The sequence below is a fragment of the Sebastes umbrosus genome, chromosome 2, assembly GCF_015220745.1.
Source record: "Sebastes umbrosus isolate fSebUmb1 chromosome 2, fSebUmb1.pri, whole genome shotgun sequence".
Taxonomy (NCBI): domain Eukaryota; kingdom Metazoa; phylum Chordata; class Actinopteri; order Perciformes; family Sebastidae; genus Sebastes; species Sebastes umbrosus.
In genome coordinates, this window is record NC_051270.1 from 40,855,765 (window position 1) to 40,876,866 (window position 21,102).

At 38.6% G+C, this 21,102-nt stretch overlaps 2 protein-coding genes across 10 annotated transcripts in view; one reads left to right on the plus strand and one right to left on the minus strand.

Annotated features, from left to right (window-relative positions):
• Positions 1–16,079, plus strand: part of LOC119504096 (troponin T, fast skeletal muscle isoforms-like) — a 29,701-nt gene extending 13,622 nt beyond the window's left edge. For 3 of the 9 annotated variants that reach the window (XM_037796156.1, XM_037796206.1, XM_037796165.1), the window contains 11 exons: positions 2,155–2,172; positions 2,412–2,432; positions 3,016–3,034; positions 3,129–3,168; positions 7,963–8,079; positions 8,288–8,365; positions 11,454–11,567; positions 11,678–11,787; positions 12,278–12,368; positions 13,993–14,033; positions 15,725–16,079. In XM_037796156.1, the coding sequence (XP_037652084.1) occupies positions 2,155–2,172; positions 2,412–2,432; positions 3,016–3,034; positions 3,129–3,168; positions 7,963–8,079; positions 8,288–8,365; positions 11,454–11,567; positions 11,678–11,787; positions 12,278–12,368; positions 13,993–14,033; positions 15,725–15,761 (686 nt within the window). In that variant the 3' untranslated portion in view covers positions 15,762–16,079. The remainder of the gene's footprint in view (positions 1–2,154; positions 2,173–2,411; positions 2,433–3,015; positions 3,035–3,128; positions 3,169–7,962; positions 8,080–8,287; positions 8,366–11,453; positions 11,568–11,677; positions 11,788–12,277; positions 12,369–13,992; positions 14,034–15,724) is intronic. The other 6 variants (XM_037796190.1, XM_037796220.1, XM_037796198.1 and 3 more) reach the window with 3 other exon arrangements.
• A 2,213-nt stretch (positions 16,080–18,292) lies between these two features.
• Positions 18,293–21,102, minus strand: part of LOC119504142 (myoblast determination protein 1 homolog) — a 3,641-nt gene continuing 831 nt past the window's right edge. The window contains exons 2-3 of the mRNA XM_037796234.1: positions 19,870–19,939; positions 18,293–18,806 (exon numbers count right to left, since the gene is read on the minus strand). Coding sequence (XP_037652162.1) covers positions 18,613–18,806; positions 19,870–19,939 — 264 coding nt within the window. The 3' untranslated portion in view covers positions 18,293–18,612. The remainder of the gene's footprint in view (positions 18,807–19,869; positions 19,940–21,102) is intronic.

The following is a 21,102-nucleotide window of genomic DNA, read 5'->3' on the forward strand; positions in this document are numbered from 1 at the left end:
GGCTCCTCGAAGAACTCCTGTTTTTCTTTTTTTTATAGAGTGCACTTTAGCAAACATTTGGGCTTTGCTTCATAAAATGTCCACAGTTATCACATCACATCACATCACATCACCATCAGTGTTAGCTGACACAACAAACAAACATGTTGTCCTGTTTCCAGCATTATTGTCAGATGTGTGTTTTGAATATGTGCATATAAATGTTTAAAGGGAGAAGAAGAAAATCTGCTGCTTTTACATGAATCAACTGCCCCGCCCCTCTATCCTTGTTCATGTCTCATTTGGCTGTTAATGAAAGGATAATGGGTAATCTCAGAAAGGATGATGGGTAATCTCAGTCATGTAAAAGCGTCTTCTTCTTTGCCTCCCTTCATGTCCATGTTTAGCATCTTTCTTTCCATGCTGTAGATGAAAAGTGAGACTGGCAAACTGCTCTAAAGTATTTACATTGGGGTGTTGTGATACAAAGCATTCATCCTCACTATTCAAGTCTTTTGTTTGTTTGAATGCAATTTTAATCTGTGCAAACTGTTCCACACAGATGGAGACACTGCATAAGTCCCAAGCTTCACTGTACGTCCGCTGTACTAATGCTTTGATTTCACTGCTTCATCAGTTTCCCTTTAGAAAAGTTTTGCTCCATTTCAGGAAGGATCGATAAATCTGCATTAAGCAATTGCTGACCACTTGTATGGAAGATTTACGATGCTTAAATGAAAACCAAATCAAACAAAGAAAATAAAAGTTAAATTAAATACACATTGTAATTTGTATTTCCTTTGTATGCATTTACTGTCATAATTAAATGAAGAATGTGTTAAAAGGCATGGAAAAGTCACAACACTTCATTCACTTATTTAAGGCAAATAGCTAATTAATTGCCCTTTCTACTTATATTTTTCATTTAATTATGACACAGTTAATACATGCATTAAAGGGAAATAAAAATGACATTGTGTATTATATCTAACTTTTTTCCTCATTTTGTTTTCATTTAGTCATTGTAAATCTTCCATAGGGTGCAGAAAGAGCCCAAAACAAACCAAATCAAACCACTGATTTACCAAGTTAGAATGGTTAGCAGGTTAGCAGGTTAGCATTGAATTGTGTATTTATTTTTCTCTCCAAGAGTTGAATTGAAAGTCCAGTTTACATTGTCGTTTTAGTCAACAGTGAACTTTGGAGTCATAGGAGTGCCATAAAAAATAATAAATCTGTATAAGAATAAATTACTGTGGAAATATAAAGACAAATAATAGAATATAAAAGAATGATTATAAGAATTTTCATTTATCTTTATGTTTATTTGTTCATTTCTGTATATATTTAATTGTGTATTTTTTAAAATATATAATTATTTATGTATTGCACATAAATTGCTCTATTCTGTTTTTAAAATAGAGTGTATGTTTGCAGGAATTGACGACTCAGCCTAAAAATAAATAAATGTCATTATAGAAAAATATTTTTTTTTTGTAAATATACAGAAAAAATAGTAATTTATATTCAAAATTAAATAAATATACATTTAAAAATGTATATATAAATAAATAAATACAAAAATAAATGAACAAATAATAAATGAAAATGCTTATAATTATTATTTTATGTTTTGTTATTTGTCTTTATATTTCCACAATTATTTATGTATTTACTTATTTATTCCTCCTTATATTTCCACATTTATTTTCTTATTCTTTTACAGATTTATTCTTTTTAAACCACTACCATGTTTGATGTGAAATCCTCGTAAGGTTCATTCTAACCCGATCAGGCCATACAGTCTGGAAAATAAAGATGATCCATTACAGTGAAATTAGGAGGCCTAATCAGAAGCATATTATTTAGCAAAAACCTTTTAAATTTCATTAAGAAGTTCACATAAACATCTTACTAATATCAAAATAAAACCTCAGGGATGTTAGGAAGTTAGGAAAGTACGAGCTGCCTGCTGTGTTATCGCAGGATTAATGCACGACATGGGACTTCTGCAGTGGCTGCCTCTGCTTGTACATTAATTTAAGAGTATGAACACCCCAAGTAGGTAAATGTGCTTCTTAAGCTGTGCATCGTAAAGAGGACAGGAGCAGGCTGACCAGTCCGACCACTAATGATTTCTGTTCTGCTCTTGCTTTGGACGCTTGCTGCATGCAGACGGCTATGAAGAGGAAGGTATGTTGGTTTGTATTCTTCTCTGTTCTTCTGATTGGACCTGTTTCTCTGTTTCCCTGTCGGCCAGGGACTCTTTCACACCTTGCCACACATGAATAATTTTATCCAATGATCTTCTTTGAGAGAAAGGCAGAATTTGAAGGAACAGGGGCAAGGATTCAGAAATGCTGAGTCGTGGTCACGGGGCCCCAATGCTCATCTGTGCTTCTTCTCTTTTTTGCATGAATGTGTCCTGCCAGTGGACGAGGGAGATCAAGATGGTAGTTTGTATTTCCTGCTGAGTCGCTGTTGCTTTGCTTGCGTTTTTCTTCCTGTGTTGTCTGTTTTTAAGTGTGAGGGTTGGTTATTTGTTCCTGATAAAATCCCAGCTGTGTTTTTTGCCATGCACATCAATTAACAGTAATTACACTGTCAAAACTCCCTGTTGTGAAACGTGTGCGATGATGTTCAGAAAATTAAACTTGTAAATAGTTTATGTTGTGATTTATGGCACACACCGTACTGATCCTGATTAGCACCTCAAATGTCTCTGATTATATTGGTTTGATTTACACACTAATGCACAACAAATTAACACATAATCAATAGAAAAAGCAGGTAACACTGTGTACTTACAGCACTTAAAACAGAGGCTAACACACAGGAGTTGTGCCACTGATGATGAAAAGTGTTGCTATGTTGAAACTTTGATCTACTAGCTCTGAGATGTGACTCAGTTTGTCCACATGGATCTTCCCGCTCACATTAACAGCAGCCTTTTAGTCTCTCTCCATGTTTATGTCTCTAACATTTTCATCTTTCTCTTCGCTCCCTGTGGCTATTTAAATGCTGAAAAAACAACAGAGGAAAAGCCAAAGTTCAAGTGAGTACATTTACTCTCTTCCATCACATTTTCACATTGCTGGCAGATTTAATTTACTTATTGTTATAATTTGAATGTTATTGTCCTTCAACAGACCTCCGAAGATCCCCGATGGAGAGAAAGTGGACTTTGATGTGAGTTGACGTGTTTTTGTTGACTCATGTTTATCCAGGGAAAGACACATGAATATGTCCTCTAATGCTTACGTGCAGTAGTGGAATGTAACAAAAGTACATTTACTCCAGTGCTGTACTTAAAGGTCAAGTGTGTAGGATTTCAGAGGATATATTAGCAGAAATGGAACATAATATTCATAACTATGTTTTCATTAGTGTATAATCACCCAAAACTGAGAATTGTTGTGTTTCTGTTAGCTTAGAATGAGTCCTTCATGTCTACATAGGGAACGGGTCCTCTTCACGAAGTCCACCATGTTGCTCCGCCATGTTTCTACAGTAGCTCAGAATGGACAAACCAAACTCTGGCTCTGGAGAGAAACTGTCACGTTTTTATGTTACCTCAAGGCCACCATATTTCTCTGACACGCTTGTGAAACTGCGGTAACGTGAACCGCAGTTTGCAAAACCGTCGTACCACCAGCCTGTACCTTTAAGTACAAATTTGAGGGAGTATTTCTTTTCATGCCACTTTCTACTTTTACTCCACTTCATTTTATTTTGCCCTTTTTATCAGCTACATTTATCCAACAGCTTTAGTAACTAGTTACTTAAAATTTTTGCATGCAAAACTTATGAATAGCCTATAAAAGAAAAAATAATTGACAACTATTTTAATAACTGTTCACGTACTTTTTTTAAATGTTGTTTTAATAATGTTTAGTTATAATCACACTATATCCTGAATTTTTACAAATCAAATAATCAATCGATTAATGGAAAAAATAATCAGCAGATTAATCCATAATGAAAATAATCATTAGTTAATAGTTCAAAATGAGCTCCGCCTCAATGGAGGACGGAACCTACCAAAATAAAAAATATAGATAAATGAATCAATAAATAGATAAATATGCCATTAAATGAACCAAATATAATATTAAAAATACATTTTGGCATTGATAAATTGATAAAATGTGACAGAAATGAATATTTCTGTTTTAATTTGCTTGTTTTTGATTTACTTTTGTATGTATACTTTTGATTACCCTATTTATCTCCTCTTCTATATAATTTTATTATTTATTTATCACTCTCTCATCTTCAAGCGCTTATCCAGGGTTGGGTCGCGGGGGCAACAGCTCCAGCAGCGGCTCTACTCCGAGTCCCGCACGGATGACTGAGCTTCTCACCCTATCTCTAAGGGAGACACCAGCCACCCTCCTGAGAAAACCCATTTCGGACGCTTGTTCCCGCGATCTAGTTCTTTCGATCATGACCCAGTCCTCATGACCATAGGTGAGAGTAGGAACGAAGATTGACCGGTAGATCGAGGGCTCAGCTCTCTTTTTGTCACAACGGTGCAGTAAAGCGAATGCAATATTAACCCCTCCCTCGCTCTGCTCTGATTCTCAGGCCAATCTCACATTCCATAGTTCCCTCACTCGCGAACAAGGCCCCGAGGTACTTGAACTCCTTCACTTGGAGTAAGAACTCATTCCCTACCCGGAGTAGGCAATCCATCGGTTGAGAATCATGGCCTCAGATTTAGAGGTGCTGATCCTCATCCCAGCTGCTTCACACTCGGCTGCGAACCGATCCAGCGAGTGCTGGAGGTCACAGACTGATGATGCCAACAGGACCACATCATCTGCAAAAAGCAGCGATAAGATCCTCAGCACACCGAACTGCAAACTCTCCTCCCCCTGACTACGCCTCGATATCAATGAATATCACCAACAGGATTGGTGACAAAGCGCAGCCCTGGCGGAGGCCAACCCCCACCGGAAACGAGTCCGACTTACTGCAGAGAACCCGAACACAGCTCTCACTTTGGGCGTACAGAGATTGGATGGCCCTGAGAAGTGACCCCCTCAAACCATACACAGCACCCCTCACAGTATCTCCCGGGGGACCCGGTCATACAGTATGCCTTCTCCAAGTCCACAAAACACATGTAGACTGGATAGGCATACTACCAGAACCCCTCCAGGATCCTTGCAAGAGCCCTGGCGAGAGCTGTCTGTTGTTCCACGGCCAGGACGGAATCCGGATTGTTCCTCTTCGATGCAAGATTTGACTATCGGCTGAACCCTCCTTTCGAGCACCTTGGAGTAGACTTTACCAGGGAGGCTGAGTAGTGTGATACTCCTGTAATTGGCACACACTCTCTGGTCCCCCTTTTTGAACAGGGGAACCACCACCCCGGTCTGCCACTCCTTAGGCACTGTCACTAACTTCCACGCAGTGTTGAAGAGACGTGTCATCCAAGACAGCCCCTCCACACCCAAAGCTTTCAGCATTTCTGGACGGATCTCATCAATCCCCAAGGCTTTGCCACTATGGAGTTGTTTGACTACCTCAGTGACTTCCACCAGGGAAATTGATGATGATCCCCCATCAGCTTCCAGCACTGCCTCTACAATAGAGGGCGTAATAGTCAGATTCTGGAGTTCCTCAAAGTGCTTCTTCCACCGCACGATTACCTCCTCAGTTGAGGTCAACAGTGTCCCATCCTTACTGTACACAGCTTGGATGGTTCCACGTTTCCTCCTCCTGAGGTGCTGGACGGTTTTCCAGAAGCACCTTGGTGCGGACCGCAAGTCCTTCTCCATGGCTGCTCCAGGTCCTCCCACATCCTCTGCTTTGCCTCCTTCACGGCAGTGGCTGCTGCCCTTTGGGTCTGTTGGTACCTTGCAACTGCCTGCGAATCCCTCCGAGATAACATATCCCGGAAGGACTCCTTCTTCAGTCAGGCGGCTTCCTTGATCACGTTACGGTGATGGTTCCTGGAGAGGATTTATTTCTCTATTTATTTATTTGTTTATTTTTATTAACTTTTAAATCTAAGTATCTATGTATGCTCTTTTTTTTATTTTGGTAGGTTCCATCCTCCATACACCTCAACCAACTACAGCAGTAAAATCTTGCTTTTACATTAATGCATGAGTAATTATAATCTAATGATATCATATATAAAAGTATAACAGTCACAAGGGACATTTTTATACTTTTAATACTTTAAAGTAATAATCTCAAAGATTTTCATAGTACATTTTCCTAATTATATTTACTTACATACTTTTACTAAAGTAACATTTTCAATGCAGGACTTTTACTTGCAACAGAGTATTTTCAGAGTTTTAGTACAGTAGTACTTTTACTTAAGTAAAAGATCTGAATACTTCCTCCACCACTGCTTACACGACTGCCATGTGACAGTATACAATTGGCATGTGACATCAGTGGCTCTCTATGCGATATTCTTCATTATTCTTCTTTTTACTCCTTTGTGACCCACAACTCTGCTGCCCTCCCTTCAGTCAGACTCACGTCGCTCCTCCACCAGCGCTCTCCATTTTCCCTACACATGTCAGAATGGCAACAGTGCTGAAGAGTTGCTCTTTGATGAGGATTGTGCCACCATGCAACCAGAGCATGGATAATAATAACAGTGAACAAGTGTAAAAGAAAGCTGGGTTAGGGTGAGAGGAGACAAACAGTTTTGCACTTTTAAAAAGTTTTGTCCTTTGCGTCCAACCCATTCTCGTGAGCACCTTAAGTGAATTTCTTCAAATTTGGCACAAACATCCACTTGAATTCAAGGATGAACTGATCAGAATTTGGTTGTCAAAGGTCAAGGTCATTGGGACCTCACAAAACACATTTTTGATCATAACTCAAGAATTCATAGATAGATAGATAGATAGATAGATACTTTATTGATCCCAAAGGAAAATTAGGCATCCAGTAGCTTAAACAACACATCACAATGTGGCAGCCTGGAGATTAACACTTCTCAGTCACTGCCAAAGACATCAAGAGCTCCCAGCAAGCATGCTGATGCTGCGGGAACCAACGCACGGGCATTGATCGCAGGGACGTCCCACACCAACACACATGGAGTGATGCTGGACAGTGCTGGCGAGCTAGCCAGATGTATGGTGGACTGAGACAGCTGGAAGCTCCTCTTGAAAGCCCGTCTGGGGACGACCCAATGATATCAATTCCGATAGTTGTATTATCACTCTTTCCATCCACCACTATTGGTTTTGTGTTATCAGTCCTACTTGTATTAGCTATTACAGCTGCTAGGCTACTATTGTGGCTGCTTCTCTATCTCTCTATCTCTCTCTCTCTCTATCTCTCTCTCTCTCTCTCACTCTCTCTCTATCTATCTATCTATCCCCCCAGCCGGTCTCGGTCTCGGTCCCGCCCTGCGCCCGGTTCTGCTCCAGGTTTCTTCCCAGTAATCGGGGAGTTTTTCCTGGCCACAGTGCACTTGGTGGATCCTGTTGGGTCTCTAAACTATGGTGTACGGTCATAGACCTGCTCTATATATAAAGCGTCTTGAGATAACTTCTGTTGTGATTTGACGCTATACAAAAATAAATTGATTTGATTTGATTTGATTTGATCCAACACCAATACACCTTAAAATGAGATAAAACAAACATCATATGCTAATTATGACAATTTCACACAAATGTCCAATAGGATAAAATAGTGAATAGTGATAAAAGTGACATTTTGAACAGACATTGATGTAAACTGCAACTTGACTGGTTGGTGGAGGCATACAACCACAAGGCGCTAATTCTAGTCTTACTGGTCCTTGTGTTTGTATTTACTAAGAACATTGTAACCACAGAGAAGATAACTAACCAAAAACCTGCACTCATCATCTCCAGCCAGTCTTAGGAGTGTTTCTTGTTCACTTCCAGAGGCCAAATTTTTTGAATCAGTGGGTTTGAAGCCAACAACCTCTGGCCTGTCTGTTAGTGACTCTTGTCTCCTGTCTTCCTCTTATAGGACCTCCAGAAGAAACGTCAGAACAAAGACCTGATTGAGCTGCAGTCGCTGATCGACGCTCACTTCGAGTGCAGGAAGAAGGAGGAGGAGGAACTCATTGGTCTCAAAGAAAGAATTGTGAGATTTTACCCAAACAAAAAACGTACAATACACATCAAAACCTGCATTGGTGTTTCTATACTGTATGTACTACTTTCATGAGGATTTTAAAGATAATAGTAGTCCAAGATATGTGGAAATAAACCCCCAAAAACTAAAGCTTGGGCTTCATTTCTGCAAATGGCAGAAAGCTTTGCAGCATTGTGTTTTGATTTTGCGTTTTCAGGAGAAGCGTCGCCATGAGCGGGCCGAGCAGCAGAGGATTCGTTCTGAGAAGGATAAAGAGCGGCAAGCCAGGCGGGAGGTACGTTTTCATAACCTGTAACTTCATTATTTTCATTCTTTCAACAGAACTGTTCAAATAGATTAACTTAGAATAGATTCACCTTTACAAATACCCATAAGTAGTCACTTCCAGTAAAAGCTTCTGACTGTGGAAAACACAATATTGGATTTGAAGAGTAACTGAACAGCAGGCTGAAAAGTAGCATCACGCTGACCTCTTCTGGTTAAGAGTTTCAAGTATGTTGCAAACATAGAAATAGAACAGTAGGAGAACAGACATTGAACTGTTTTCTGTGGTCATTTGACTGGTACAACTGAAAATGGTGATTGTTATCTCCGCCAAGGTCGAAAGGCCTGGGAAGGAGGTTATGTTTTCACCTATGTTGCTTTGTTGGTTTTTGTTGGTTTGGTCTGTTTGTTTTTTGTTGGTTTGTTGGTTTGTCCGTTTGGAGGATTACTCCAAAAGTCCTCGATGGATTTGAATGAAATTTTTTGGCGGGGTGGGGTGTAGCACAATGAACAATCCATTAGATTTTGGTGGCAACACCACAGGCTTTAAGACATGTGCAGTGTAACTTATGACGCGTTCATGACGCGTCACCCAGCCTCTTTCCTTCTGCCAGCAGAGAGGGACAGAGACAGAGCGGGGGGTGCAGGGAGGAGGGGATACCTATAGATTCGGCGTTTTTTCACATTAAACTCGGTGAAATTCCAGTTGAGTTGGACCACAGCACACTTGGTGATTGTTGGAAAGAGTAACGACGACAGTTTAAGTGAGTTTTATTTAGTTTCTGTCCAGTTTGAATGAAGTGTTTTACGATGCTCCGCTACGTACAGCTGATCTCAACATAAACTAAAATACACGTGGATGATGGCAAGCTGCACAGAGAGGGGGGTGGAGGTCTGCGCTCTCCGAGTGCCATTCTAGTTCTTAGTTGTTATGGTGACAACACACGTCAGTACAGACCATGGATGTATAAAGAGAACTGGATACAGCGTTGGAGGCGGGCTCCCGTTCATTCCTATGAGAGTTGCTCAGCGGAGCATGAAGCCAAAATGGCTCGACTGCAGAGTGATAAAGTACCCAGATCATCTGGCAATCTTTGGCAACCATTGGGCCCATGGAGTAGGCGCAGTGGTGTTTCCTTTAACCCCACCTCCAAGCCCTCGCTACAGCCTCAGCCTGGGTCTCATTCAAATGAACGGACGGAGGAAGGAAATAACTCTGGATTCAGCTATTAGTGCATTTTTTTAGTTAGTGCTAATTCCACCATGTTTTAATGCTACACTGGTTACAAAAACGAGCTGAACAAAGTTGTCACTCATCTGGCGATAGCAATGTGCTTTCCTCCGCTATGACAAGTGTGTGAATGAAGCATTAAGTTGTTAAATTGTACTCATTAGCTCTGGCTCGCTATGCTTCATAACGTTACTACTCCACTGCTCGTTTTAGTCGTTAGTCGTTGCAAAACTTCACTTCAGTGAGTCCACGACCTGCCGTAGGACCATTTAGTTTTTATGGAAGTCAGCAACGGTATATATAAAAATGGCTGCCGCTCTGACCATCCTGTTACGTTGATTTGAAAGGGAATGTCTGTTCTACTCTTATTCTGTAGCTGCATCTCATTTCATCATTTTTCGCCTCCTCGTCTCCTCGATCCTCTGGCTGTGACCCGGAAATCGATCTCAGTCCTCCATCTTGAAGGACGTCCCAATTCATAAAATACGCATTGAGGTGCGAGGATCGAGGAGCGAGGAGGCTTGCTGGAGGAGCTATGAGCGAGGATACACCAGTGCATCCTCCAGTGTCTCCTCCACCGAAGTTTATCACCGATCGACACACCCCCTTATTGGATATCAGTTATTGATTGGACGCTGCTGCTGATCGGTTTGATCTGATACATCAACATCACTGGAGTTTCATACCAGAGTGAAGACAGATCAGAGATTAAAAGATTTATAGTTTAGTTGTCTTCTGATTCACCATCTAGTTATAACCAGTGTTAATTGTAGGTGTTCCAGCAGCAGAAGGACCTGCAGTATCTCTGCTTTACACACCGTCACTGAAGGAGTCTGACACTGAGAGAGGTTCATAATACCTGACAACAGCCCTCAAACAACTTTCTTCATTTATTTGAAAGAGATTTCTTTTCATGATCTGTTATTTCCCCCATTAACTTTTATTAAGGATACAGTTAAAGTCAAAGAGAGAAGGAGGGTCTGTCTTTTACACCTTTTACATCATTTATCCTCATTTCCATTCAGTCACATGTGAAGCTGATAATTCCTGAGCGTCGGGTTTGATATGAGTTACATCATTTACGTTTTCCCTGAAACATTCATCCTAATACATAACTTCTACTGTCAGAATATAAATTAATACTGACGGTAATAATAAATAAATAATATAAAGATATTGTGCCAGTAGAGATGGTTCCTGGTCCTCTAAGCAGGACTCAGTCCACAGTAGAAATACAGACTGCGGCTGTTATTCATGTGCAGGTGTTTGTTAAACAGGTAACAGGCTACATAGATGAAACACTGCTGCTCTGATAACTCTGTTTCTTTATTAGTATTAGTACAGTTCAGACATAAACAGCTGTTGAAGCCGACTGACAGCTGATCCAGCTGCGATCAGCTGCTGCTGTCATCAGAAACGGACGTCGCTTCACGTGACACTTCAGAGGAAACAACGTCTCATGTCTCTAAAAACATATTTCCTCATTTCCTCTCTCCTCGAGTCTTTTCCTCTCCTCCTCCGCTCGCATCTCCCGTGGGCGGGACTAAGACGCGAGGAGAAGAGTCGAGGAGAGGAGTCAAGCCGTATAAAAGAACAAATGGGAAAGACCCTACTTCTATGCTGCACATCTCACCACACCTAGCAGTGATGTCAGAGTGCACTGAGTACATATCTACATCACAGCAACAATGTGATAAGTTCAATCACTGGCGCAAAAACAACATTTTCAGATGCTGTTAAGTTACTCTTTAAACTTTGTATGGACAGAAGTGGCAAAAATGAAAAAATAAAACCAGTTAACACCCAAGTGGTTGTCTTTCCGCTCGTCATGCTGTCGAATTGTGATATTTTGAAATAAATTGTACAGGCTGAGCGGCAGAGAAAGGAGGACGCTGACGCCCACAGAAAGGCTGAGGATGAATCCAAGAAGAAGATAGCGTTGAGCAGCATGGGATCAGGCTACAGCAGCCACCTGCAGAAGGTAGTTTTCATTTCTTTTGTTTCTTTTCTTTGTCGTTGTTGTGATTTCAAATTGTTGCTTCAACCTCCTGCAAAACAAGAAGCAACATTAAGCTGGTCAGATTTTTCCAGGTTGAGCAGAAGAGAGGCAAGAAACAGACTGAAAGAGAAAAGAAGAAGAAGATCATGGCAGACAGATGCAAACCCCTGAGCGTTGACGGTTTCAGCGAGGACAAACTGAGGTAACCCATAGGACGAAGCAACGAGTCACAGTCTAGATTATACAGCAGTGACAACACAGAGAGTGTCCGTCAGTCATTGTGTTTTGGGGTACAATCATGATTTGAGGAGCAGATAAATAAACACTAAACAACCCAACAACTACACATGAGCACACCTGGAAAATATTTCTTAATCATTCACCACAAACTCATTTTTAAAAATAATTTGACACCAATAAACAATACACCCCATGCAACTCCAGGACTTGCCTGAGAGACATCACATTTTGAAGTTTTCTTCAGTATCAAAGTAATCTTAGTGATAGTTGTCTGTACATCCATGGGTGCACTGCAAACAGGAACAGCTAATAACTAATTTGGCATACTATTAATGGGGCCAGTTTGCCAAAATGTAAACAAGTTTAGGACTCAGACTCACTTGCAGGAAGCGACATGTCATTTTCAGCTGCTGCAGAAGATTGTTCATTGGTTCCTGGGTTGTGTTTGTCAGGGAAAAGGCGAAGGAGCTGTGGGAATGGCTGCACAGCCTGGAGGAAATTAAATACGACCACTGTGACAAGCTCAAGAGACAGAGATATGAGGTCAGTGAGGAAATGCTGCAACACACTCTTGTATGTGGATGTTTCTCCTCCAGTGGGACGGATAGCTCGGCCCACTTACAGTATACAAGAGAAGCAGAGTTTGGTTTCTGGCACAACTTCAACTTTTTCCAGGATGCATGTGGAATGGAAAAAGTCTGAAGAGGTCAAAATTCCAACAACACTTGTAGTATAAAGAACTTTATTGTCAGACCAACTCATTTTAATACAGACAATAAAACATCAAAGACTAAAATGTAAAAATTGTAAAACTACTTCTGAAGTTTTCTTTTCTTTTCAGTCTGTTATTTTTTGATCCACCCATACACCGCGACCTTTTTGCTGCTCTTTATAGTTCCTGGTTCACAATTACGTGAATTACACACAAATTGTTTTTGTTGGACACACACGAATTACACAGCGAACAGTGTAAGAGACCAGCCTGCCCTGGTCCATGATGAGAGGTCAAAATCATATCTGTTTTCTACACATTGCTATGCTAATGTTTACATTCAAGTTCATATTTAGTTGTGTATCAAAAGTGCTTTCTAGAGTATTTCAGGTAACACACAGGATCACTTCTTTTGTTATTTAAATAATGATATGTGGTCAAAACAGTAAGAAAAATGGAAATTACTGTTATTACCTCCCCTAAGACCAAACCCTTAGTTTGTTTGTTGGTTTGTTGGTTTGTTTGTTAGTTTGTTTGTTGGTTTGTTTGTTGGTTTGTTGGTTTGTTTGTTAGTTTGTTTGTTGGTTTGTTGGTTTGTCCGTTTTGAGGATTACTCCAAAAGTCTGTGATGGATTTGAATGACATTTTTTGGAGGGGTGGGATGTTGCACAATGAACAATCCATTAGATATTGGTGGTGATCCGGATCATGATCTGGCTTCATGAATTTTTTTTTATACATCTAATACATCACAACACCTCAGGCTTTAGGACATGCGCAGTGTAACTGATGACGCGTTCATGATGCGTCACCCAGCCTCTTTCCTTCTGCCTGCAGAGGGACAGAGAGAGAGCGGAGGGGTGGAGGGAGGGGGGGGGCACCTGTAGATTCTGCGTTTTTTCACATTAAACTCGGTGAAATTCCAGTTGAGTTGGACCAAAGCACACTTGGTGATTGTTGGAAAGAGTAACGACGACAGTTTTAATTTGATTTAGTTTCTGTCCATTTTGAATGAAGTGTTTTACGATGCTCCGCTACATACAGCTGATCTCAACATAAACAACAATACACGTGGAAGAGGGCGCAAGCTGCATGGAGAGGGGGGGCAATCGTACTCGGGCATCTTGACGTAGGTCTGCGCTCTCCAAGTGCCATTGTAGTTGTTACTGTTATCATTACTGAAATGACTTTAGTTGTTGGGGTTAGCCTTCAGTTTACTACTGTTGTTGGACCAAGGATAAGAAAAGGAAGAATATGCTCGTGTTTGTCCTTTTTGTGTAAATCTCACATTGACACTCTGTACTGGTAAAATCAGACCACATTTCTCTCCCTATTACTCAGTTTTAGGCAAGGGTTGTATGTTGCAGCTTTAAACAGAGAATCTGAAAGTCCTGAAGTCCTGTGCCGGTTAGATATCTACTGTGTCTGCTTCAAACACAGCTGTTTGTCTTCCAGGTGATCTCTCTCAGAAACCGCATCGATGAGCTGCAGAAACAGTAAGTCACTCAATAAAAACACCAAGCATTCACAGACAATCAAAGAAACTCTGCATCCCTACATACTAGATATTTATTCTGTCACATTCAGCATGTTCACACTGAAAAAATGACAAAACAATCAAACATCTAAATCCAAATTTAGACACTCTTTGTGTGATGTTGAAACTATGAAAAAAATTGAATACAAAAATAAAAGATATACTAATAAATCTTGAACATAATATATTTAATATAACCATTTGTATGTCCTTTATGTTTATTCAACAATTATGGAGTTATAGGAGTGCCATAAAAAGAATAAAACTGTAAAAGAATAAGAAATGAATGTGGAAATATAAAGAGGAATAAATTAATTAATAAAGAAATGTGGAAATATTAAGCAAAAAACTAAATATAAAAGAATAATTATCAGCATTTGCATTTATTTTCACATTTATTTGTTAATTTATTTCTGTTTTTATTTATTTATTAATATATATATAAAAATATATATTTATTTATTTATTTTTGCATTTATTTTTGTATTTTGTTCTGTATGCATGTAATTACAAAAAAATATTTATTTAGTTTTATATACTGTCATTTATTATCATTATTTTCATCCCTTTGCTTTTCCTTGTTCTTTTCCTTATTGCTTTTACTATTCCTTGAAGGGCCAAGCAGTCAATCAACTGGCTTTGGGAGGCCTTCCTGCCCAGGCTGCACAGATATTTACTCTATTTTAAATAAATTAGAGTAATTTAATGTAAAATAAAATATATATATATATATATCATATATATAAATATATAAAAATATATAATATATAATATATATATAAAAATGCAGAAATGAATATATACAAAAATAAATTAATAATTACATTTTAAGCTTATAATTATTCTTTTATATCATATTGTCTTTATATTGCCATCTTTGTTTATTCTTTTATTTATTTCTCTTTATATTTCCACATGTATTTTCTTATTGTTTTACAAATCTTTTCTTTTTTATGGCACTCCTATGACTCCATAGACAAAAGAAGTATGTAGATCTTTTACTCAAGTAAAAATAGCAATACTGCAGCCATTTCAGAATAATATATATTATATTACTGGATTATAGTTATTGATTCATTAATATGTTCATCACTTCATCACAAAATACAACATTTCCTTCTGAAATGTAGTGGAGTAGAAGTAGAAGTATAAAGTTGCATAAAATGGCAATACTGAAGTAAAGTACAAGTAGGTTACCTCAAAATTGTACTTAAGTACAGTACTTGTACTAGTAACTAGTAGTTTCATTTCACCACTGAATATTCTTATTTATTTACTTGTTTATTTTTACTTTTTCTCTCACAAAGTCCGCCTTCAATTTGACATCACATTGTTATGGTGTAATAATGATTATGGCTGAATTTAGGAAGATTTAATTTGTAATAATAATTGTTGTTATTTATACATTACTAATAATGTCATATTAAATATAAACCCATTGCAGGTCCATAACTAGTCGGTCTCTGTTTGGACACTAGAGGGCGATGTAGCTTAACAAATTGGTCTAGTAGTTTGTTTATTTCTCATCCGGTGCTCTCTTCTGTTACACATTGAATATTTGTATCTATACATCTGTACTATTCAACTAAAAGCCACTATAAAGGATCACTGTGCTCATCTGACTCTGTTTTTGCACTTTGCGTTTTGCAGCAGCAAGAAGGGAGCCGCCTCCCGCCGCAGGAAGTGAGCGGCTGCTGAGTGATGGACAGCCCGGACAGGAGGCGCCTCCACTCAGCTACAACAGCGGCTCCAGACCCCGGAGACAACGGAGCTCCGGGACATCTGGACGTCTTAGTGTTTGCTCCATTGTTTTCTGGATGAATTTAGCTCTAATAATAAAGACATTTTAAAAATGTCATCACTGTGTTTGTGTAAAAAAAAAAAAAGATTCAGACAATAAAATGCCAGAATTATGGATCCTCCAGCCTGCATGTGTGTATCAATCAATCATCTGTTTGATCGATCTAATTGATTAGCTTCCTGTGAATAAACAGTAGATTCGTGCTGTTAAATTGTATTTTTTGACTGTTTAACAAACCTGCATCTGAAAGGAATGATATTTTAAAAAATAGCCTACTATTTGAGGACAGGACCTGCCAAAAATAAACGAATGATAATAAATAAATGACTTGATAAATAAATAAATCTATCATTAAATGTAGCAAAAATAATATTAAAAATAAATGTAGCCATTAATCAATTAATTGATAAAAAAGAATGTGTCATAAATTGATATTTCTGTTTCAATTTACTTCTTTATTTATCTTTGTAATAATTCCCTTGTTTCTTTACTCTCTGGTTTATTTTTCCCTTTTATGTATTTGTGTATTTATTTTATGCATTAATCTTTGTAATTATTTTTGATTTATTTTCTTTATTATTTTTTTTAATTTATTCTTAAATGCATGTATTTATTTATGTATTTTTGCATTAATCTTTGTAATTATTTTTGATTTATTTTCTGTACACATTTATGTATTTATTCTTTATGCATGTATTTATTTATGTATTTTTGCATGTATTTATTTATTTGGTGCAGTTTTTCTGCATGAAATGCAAAGGGAAAATCGTGCATAAATAAATAAATAAATGCACCAATACATAAATAAATACATGCATTTAAAAATAAATATAAAATAAATGAAAAAAATGCATCTAAAAATTAATAAATATAAATACATAAACAAAAGGGAAAATTAAACCAAAGACTAAATATATAATGGAATTAATACAAAAATAAACAAAGAAGCAAATTAAAACAGAAATATCAAGTTCTGTCACATTTGATAAATTAATTAATGGCTACATGTATTTAATAATTATTATTTGCTACACTTAATGACATTATTTATATATTCAGTCATTTATTTATTTATTCATTTATTTTTTTTATTTTGGCAGGTTCCGTCCTCCATATTGTTCAGCCTACATGCAATTCCATATTAACAGTCTACTTCTAAAATGTTTTGCAGTCAATTGCACAAATCAGGGGTGAAAGTAACATAATCACAGTCTTTGTAGTACACGGTTTAGTGTACTTCTACTTTTTAAAGGTATCCTTTAAAAACAGTAATTTTACGTGTACATGAGTACTTTTTTATTACAAGCCTACTTCACTACATTTCAAGTCCCATCAAAGTAAATGTTCAACTGTCTGTCTGTTCACCTGTCTGTCTGTTCACGTGTCTGTCTGTTCACCTGTCTGCCTGTTCACCTATCTGCCTGTTCACCTGTCTGTCTGTTCACCTGTCTGCCTGTTCACCTGTCTGTCTGTTCACCTGTCTGTCTGTTCACCTGTCTGCCTGTTCACCTGTCTGTCTGTTCACCTGTCTGTCTGTTCACGTGTCTGTCTGTTCACCTGTCTGTTTGTTTACCTGTCTGTCTGTTCACGTGTCTGTTTGTTCACCTGTCTGCCTGTTCACCTGTCTGTCTGTTCACCTGTCTGTTTACCTGTCTGTCTGTTCACCTCTCTATCTGTTAACCTGTCTGTCTGTTTACCTGTCTGTCTGTTCACCTGTCTGTCTGTTCACCTGTCAGCCTGTTTACTTGTCTGTCTGTTAACCTGTCTGTCTGTTTACCTGTCTGTCTGTTTACCTATCTGTCTGTTTACCTGTCTGTCTGTTCACCTGTCTGTCTGTTCACCTGTCTGTCTGTTTACCTGTCTGCCTGTTCACCTGTCTGTCTGTTCACCTGTCTGTCTGTTTACCTGTCTGCCTGTTTACTTGTCTGTCTGTTCACCTGTCTGTCTGTTCACCTGTCTGTTTACCTGTCTGTCTGTTCACCTCTCTATCTGTTAACCTGTCTGTCTGTTCACCTCTCTATCTGTTTACCTGTCTGTCTGTTTACCTATCTGTCTGTTTACCTGTCTGTCTGTTCACCTGTCTGTCTGTTTACCTGTCTGCCTGTTTACTTGTCTGTCTGTTCACCTGTCTGTCTGTCTGTCTGTTCACTTGTCTGCCTGTTTACTTGTCCGTCTCTTTACTTGTCTGTCTGTTTACCTGTCTGTCTGTTCACCTGTCTGCCTGTTTACTTGTCCGTCTCTTTACTTGTCCGTCTCTTTACTTGTCTGTCTGTTTACCTGTCTGTCTGTCCACATGTCTGTCTGTTTACCTGTCTGTCTGTTCACCTGTCTGTCAGTCCACCTGTCTGTCTGTTCACCTGTCTGTCTGTTCACCTATCTGTCATTTAGACTAAATGAAAGCCATTGAAGGATTTTACTGAATATAAATATTTCTTTATTAAAATGTCATTCACTCATAAATATTATATAGAAACATATGACACAACAATCGCAGCATTCCTTTAGTGTGTGTGTGTGTGTGTGTGTGTGTGTGTGTGTGTGTGTGTGGTATGAACAAGCAGCTCTTATATACAGATGTATAAAATGGTCCTCAGTTATAAACTGTATCTGCAGCAGAAGTCAGTCAGGAAAATGTGCCAGCCGTCTTCAAATGTTCAAAACTGGACTCAAACTTCAGGAAAATAAAGTTGTTGTTTTTTGGCGTTTTGTGGAATAGGAGTCGTCGGCTCCGTCAGGTTCAGAGCGGCTCGTAGATGCTGTTGGGCTCAGCAAAGGAACTGGAGCCCGCAGGGCTGTTCTGAGGGGATTCGGGGCCCCGGGGGACTACGCTGTCACCCGGAGGGGCCACAGCTGGATCTGTGCTGATCCGCTCTACGATGCTGGACAAACAGTCCAAACTGGAAATGAGTGACGGTTTACTGCTGCTGGAATCTGCGAGAAAAGAAACAGACAACATTAGTTTGTTGGCCAGAGGGGGTCATTTTAAAAGAGAATGTAGACAAAATCTAGTTACATTAACCATTTGAACTGCAATAGAAATGGTCCACCAGTCCCTAAATTGGTAGTTTTTCTTATTGTGATGTCATTAGGAGTATCTTAAATTGCTTTATATCCCTAAGAGCTGTAGGCCTACAACCTAAGCTAAAAGGTTATGTCAGCCAATAAACTATAATAATTGACAAAAGTAAAGAAATTGTGTCATAAATAAACAAAAGACACAAAAATCTGATGTTTTTAACATAAAATGTTACTAAATAAACAAACAAAACATATTGATCCAAAAGATTTCTAAATGTAGAAACATGAACACAATTTTTATAGGCAGAACAACTGCAAAGGCGGTTTGATAGTTTTGTTACGCATGTAACGTAACGTAATGACGTCATCACAAGCATACAACATGATGTTGCAAAAGACAGAAGCCTTAGCTTTCCACTGCAAAAACAATGAATGGAATGGATTTAAAAGGCATCATGCAAACAGCGATCTACGGGGAAATCTGGCACCACCGCGCATTGTCACTGCGTTTTGTCCCATATGTAACGTAATTACGTCATCACGAGCATTCAACATGATGACTCGAAGGACGGCAGCCTTAGCTTTCCGCTGGAAAAAGAATGAACGCTCTACCTATTATGGTTTTTATTTTACATCAATTTAAACAGAATAATGCAAACAGAGGTCCGTTTTTAAAGGGTTAAAGGAGAAAGCAGAAAGCTGAGAGTGAAACGCAAGAGTTTTTCAGAGGAGCGGCAAGTTACTTTAAATTACAGTATATTAAAAGACAAATTTGTGATATTAATTAAGAATAGTCATATTTAAAAAGGAAAAATTGGTCAAATCAAAGAAGAATAGTAACATTAAAAGAGAAAGTATTTAAGTACAAACACGCCATCAGAAATGAATCATATTAAAACAGAAACTGGTCAAATGAAAAGTGAGACAGCTCCTGATTATATATATACTGTATATATACAGGAGTGACAGAACTGACCATCTGTGTGGCTGCAGGAGGAACCATCACTGTTCTCACTTCTGGTGGAACACGGAGAGATGAAATCCATCTGGAAACACAGATCAATAAAGTCAATTTCAGTCAATGAATCAAACATTAATGATCAATTAGTGGACACAATATTTGAGGAGAGGAACGATGCGGAGAGTTAGGGCTGAAACTAACGATTATTTTCACTGTTGATTAATCTTTAAAATATTTTTTCTGTTCATACCGCAGTAGCGACGTGTGGCTGATAGATACAGTCAGTTCAGTGGCGCTTTATGTGAATACAGCTCTCCGCCGGGTGATGTTATGAACCCAGACACAACGGCGTTTGCTTTTCTGACATATCCGTGACTTCACCAACATGTACAAAGCAGCAACAGTGGTTATTTCTTCCATGGCTGATGGAGGAAATGGAAGAAAGTGAGGCAAAAAGTTGCTTCGCGCTTGGTGTGAATGCACGGTAACACAATACGAAGCAACAACTTAACGTAACTTTAACGAACATAAACAACAGCACATGCACAACAACAGCACTATGTAATGTTACATTGAACCACTGACACGCTCCCCAGGAAACGTAAACACAGAACTGTTCTCCGCCTTTTCATTTTGAAAGAGCAACGACCAATGAGGAAACTCCAACAGTCGGTCGACCAATCCTGTAACTTCATCACTCAGTCAGTCAGTCAGTCACTCAGTCAGTCACTCAGTCAGTCATTCAGTCAGTCAATGAATGACTTTTGCGTTTGTAGAGCTGGCCCTCAAGCCAAAAAAGTGATTTTTATAAAATGGTTGCTATATCGTGACAGTAGTACATGAAACAGGTAACATGAAAATAATCATGTTCCTCTGTGTCGTCAGTGCTCCTAACGGCATCTGCAAGATTTCACAGACTGGAGGAAAACAAGCAGTTGATCTGCTTGACTCTTCTGCTAATTCTTTGAATCAAGACTTTGACGTACAAGTAAATAAAGTAAATCAGATTATGAATTTATTTCCAAATTCTTTCCAAATAAATAGCAAATTCTTCTGATATGCCTTTCAAAACTGTCACAAATCAATTTGAAATATAAATTGTGGTATTTGAATCTGGCTGACTAACTCAAATGTGGAAGGAGAGCACATCTCATGGTTTAGTGGAAAACATTTCAGAGATTGTGGCCTGAAATGTGATTTGAAGTTGACTTTAAAGACTCCCTTCATTGAAAACGTATTAAATTCCTG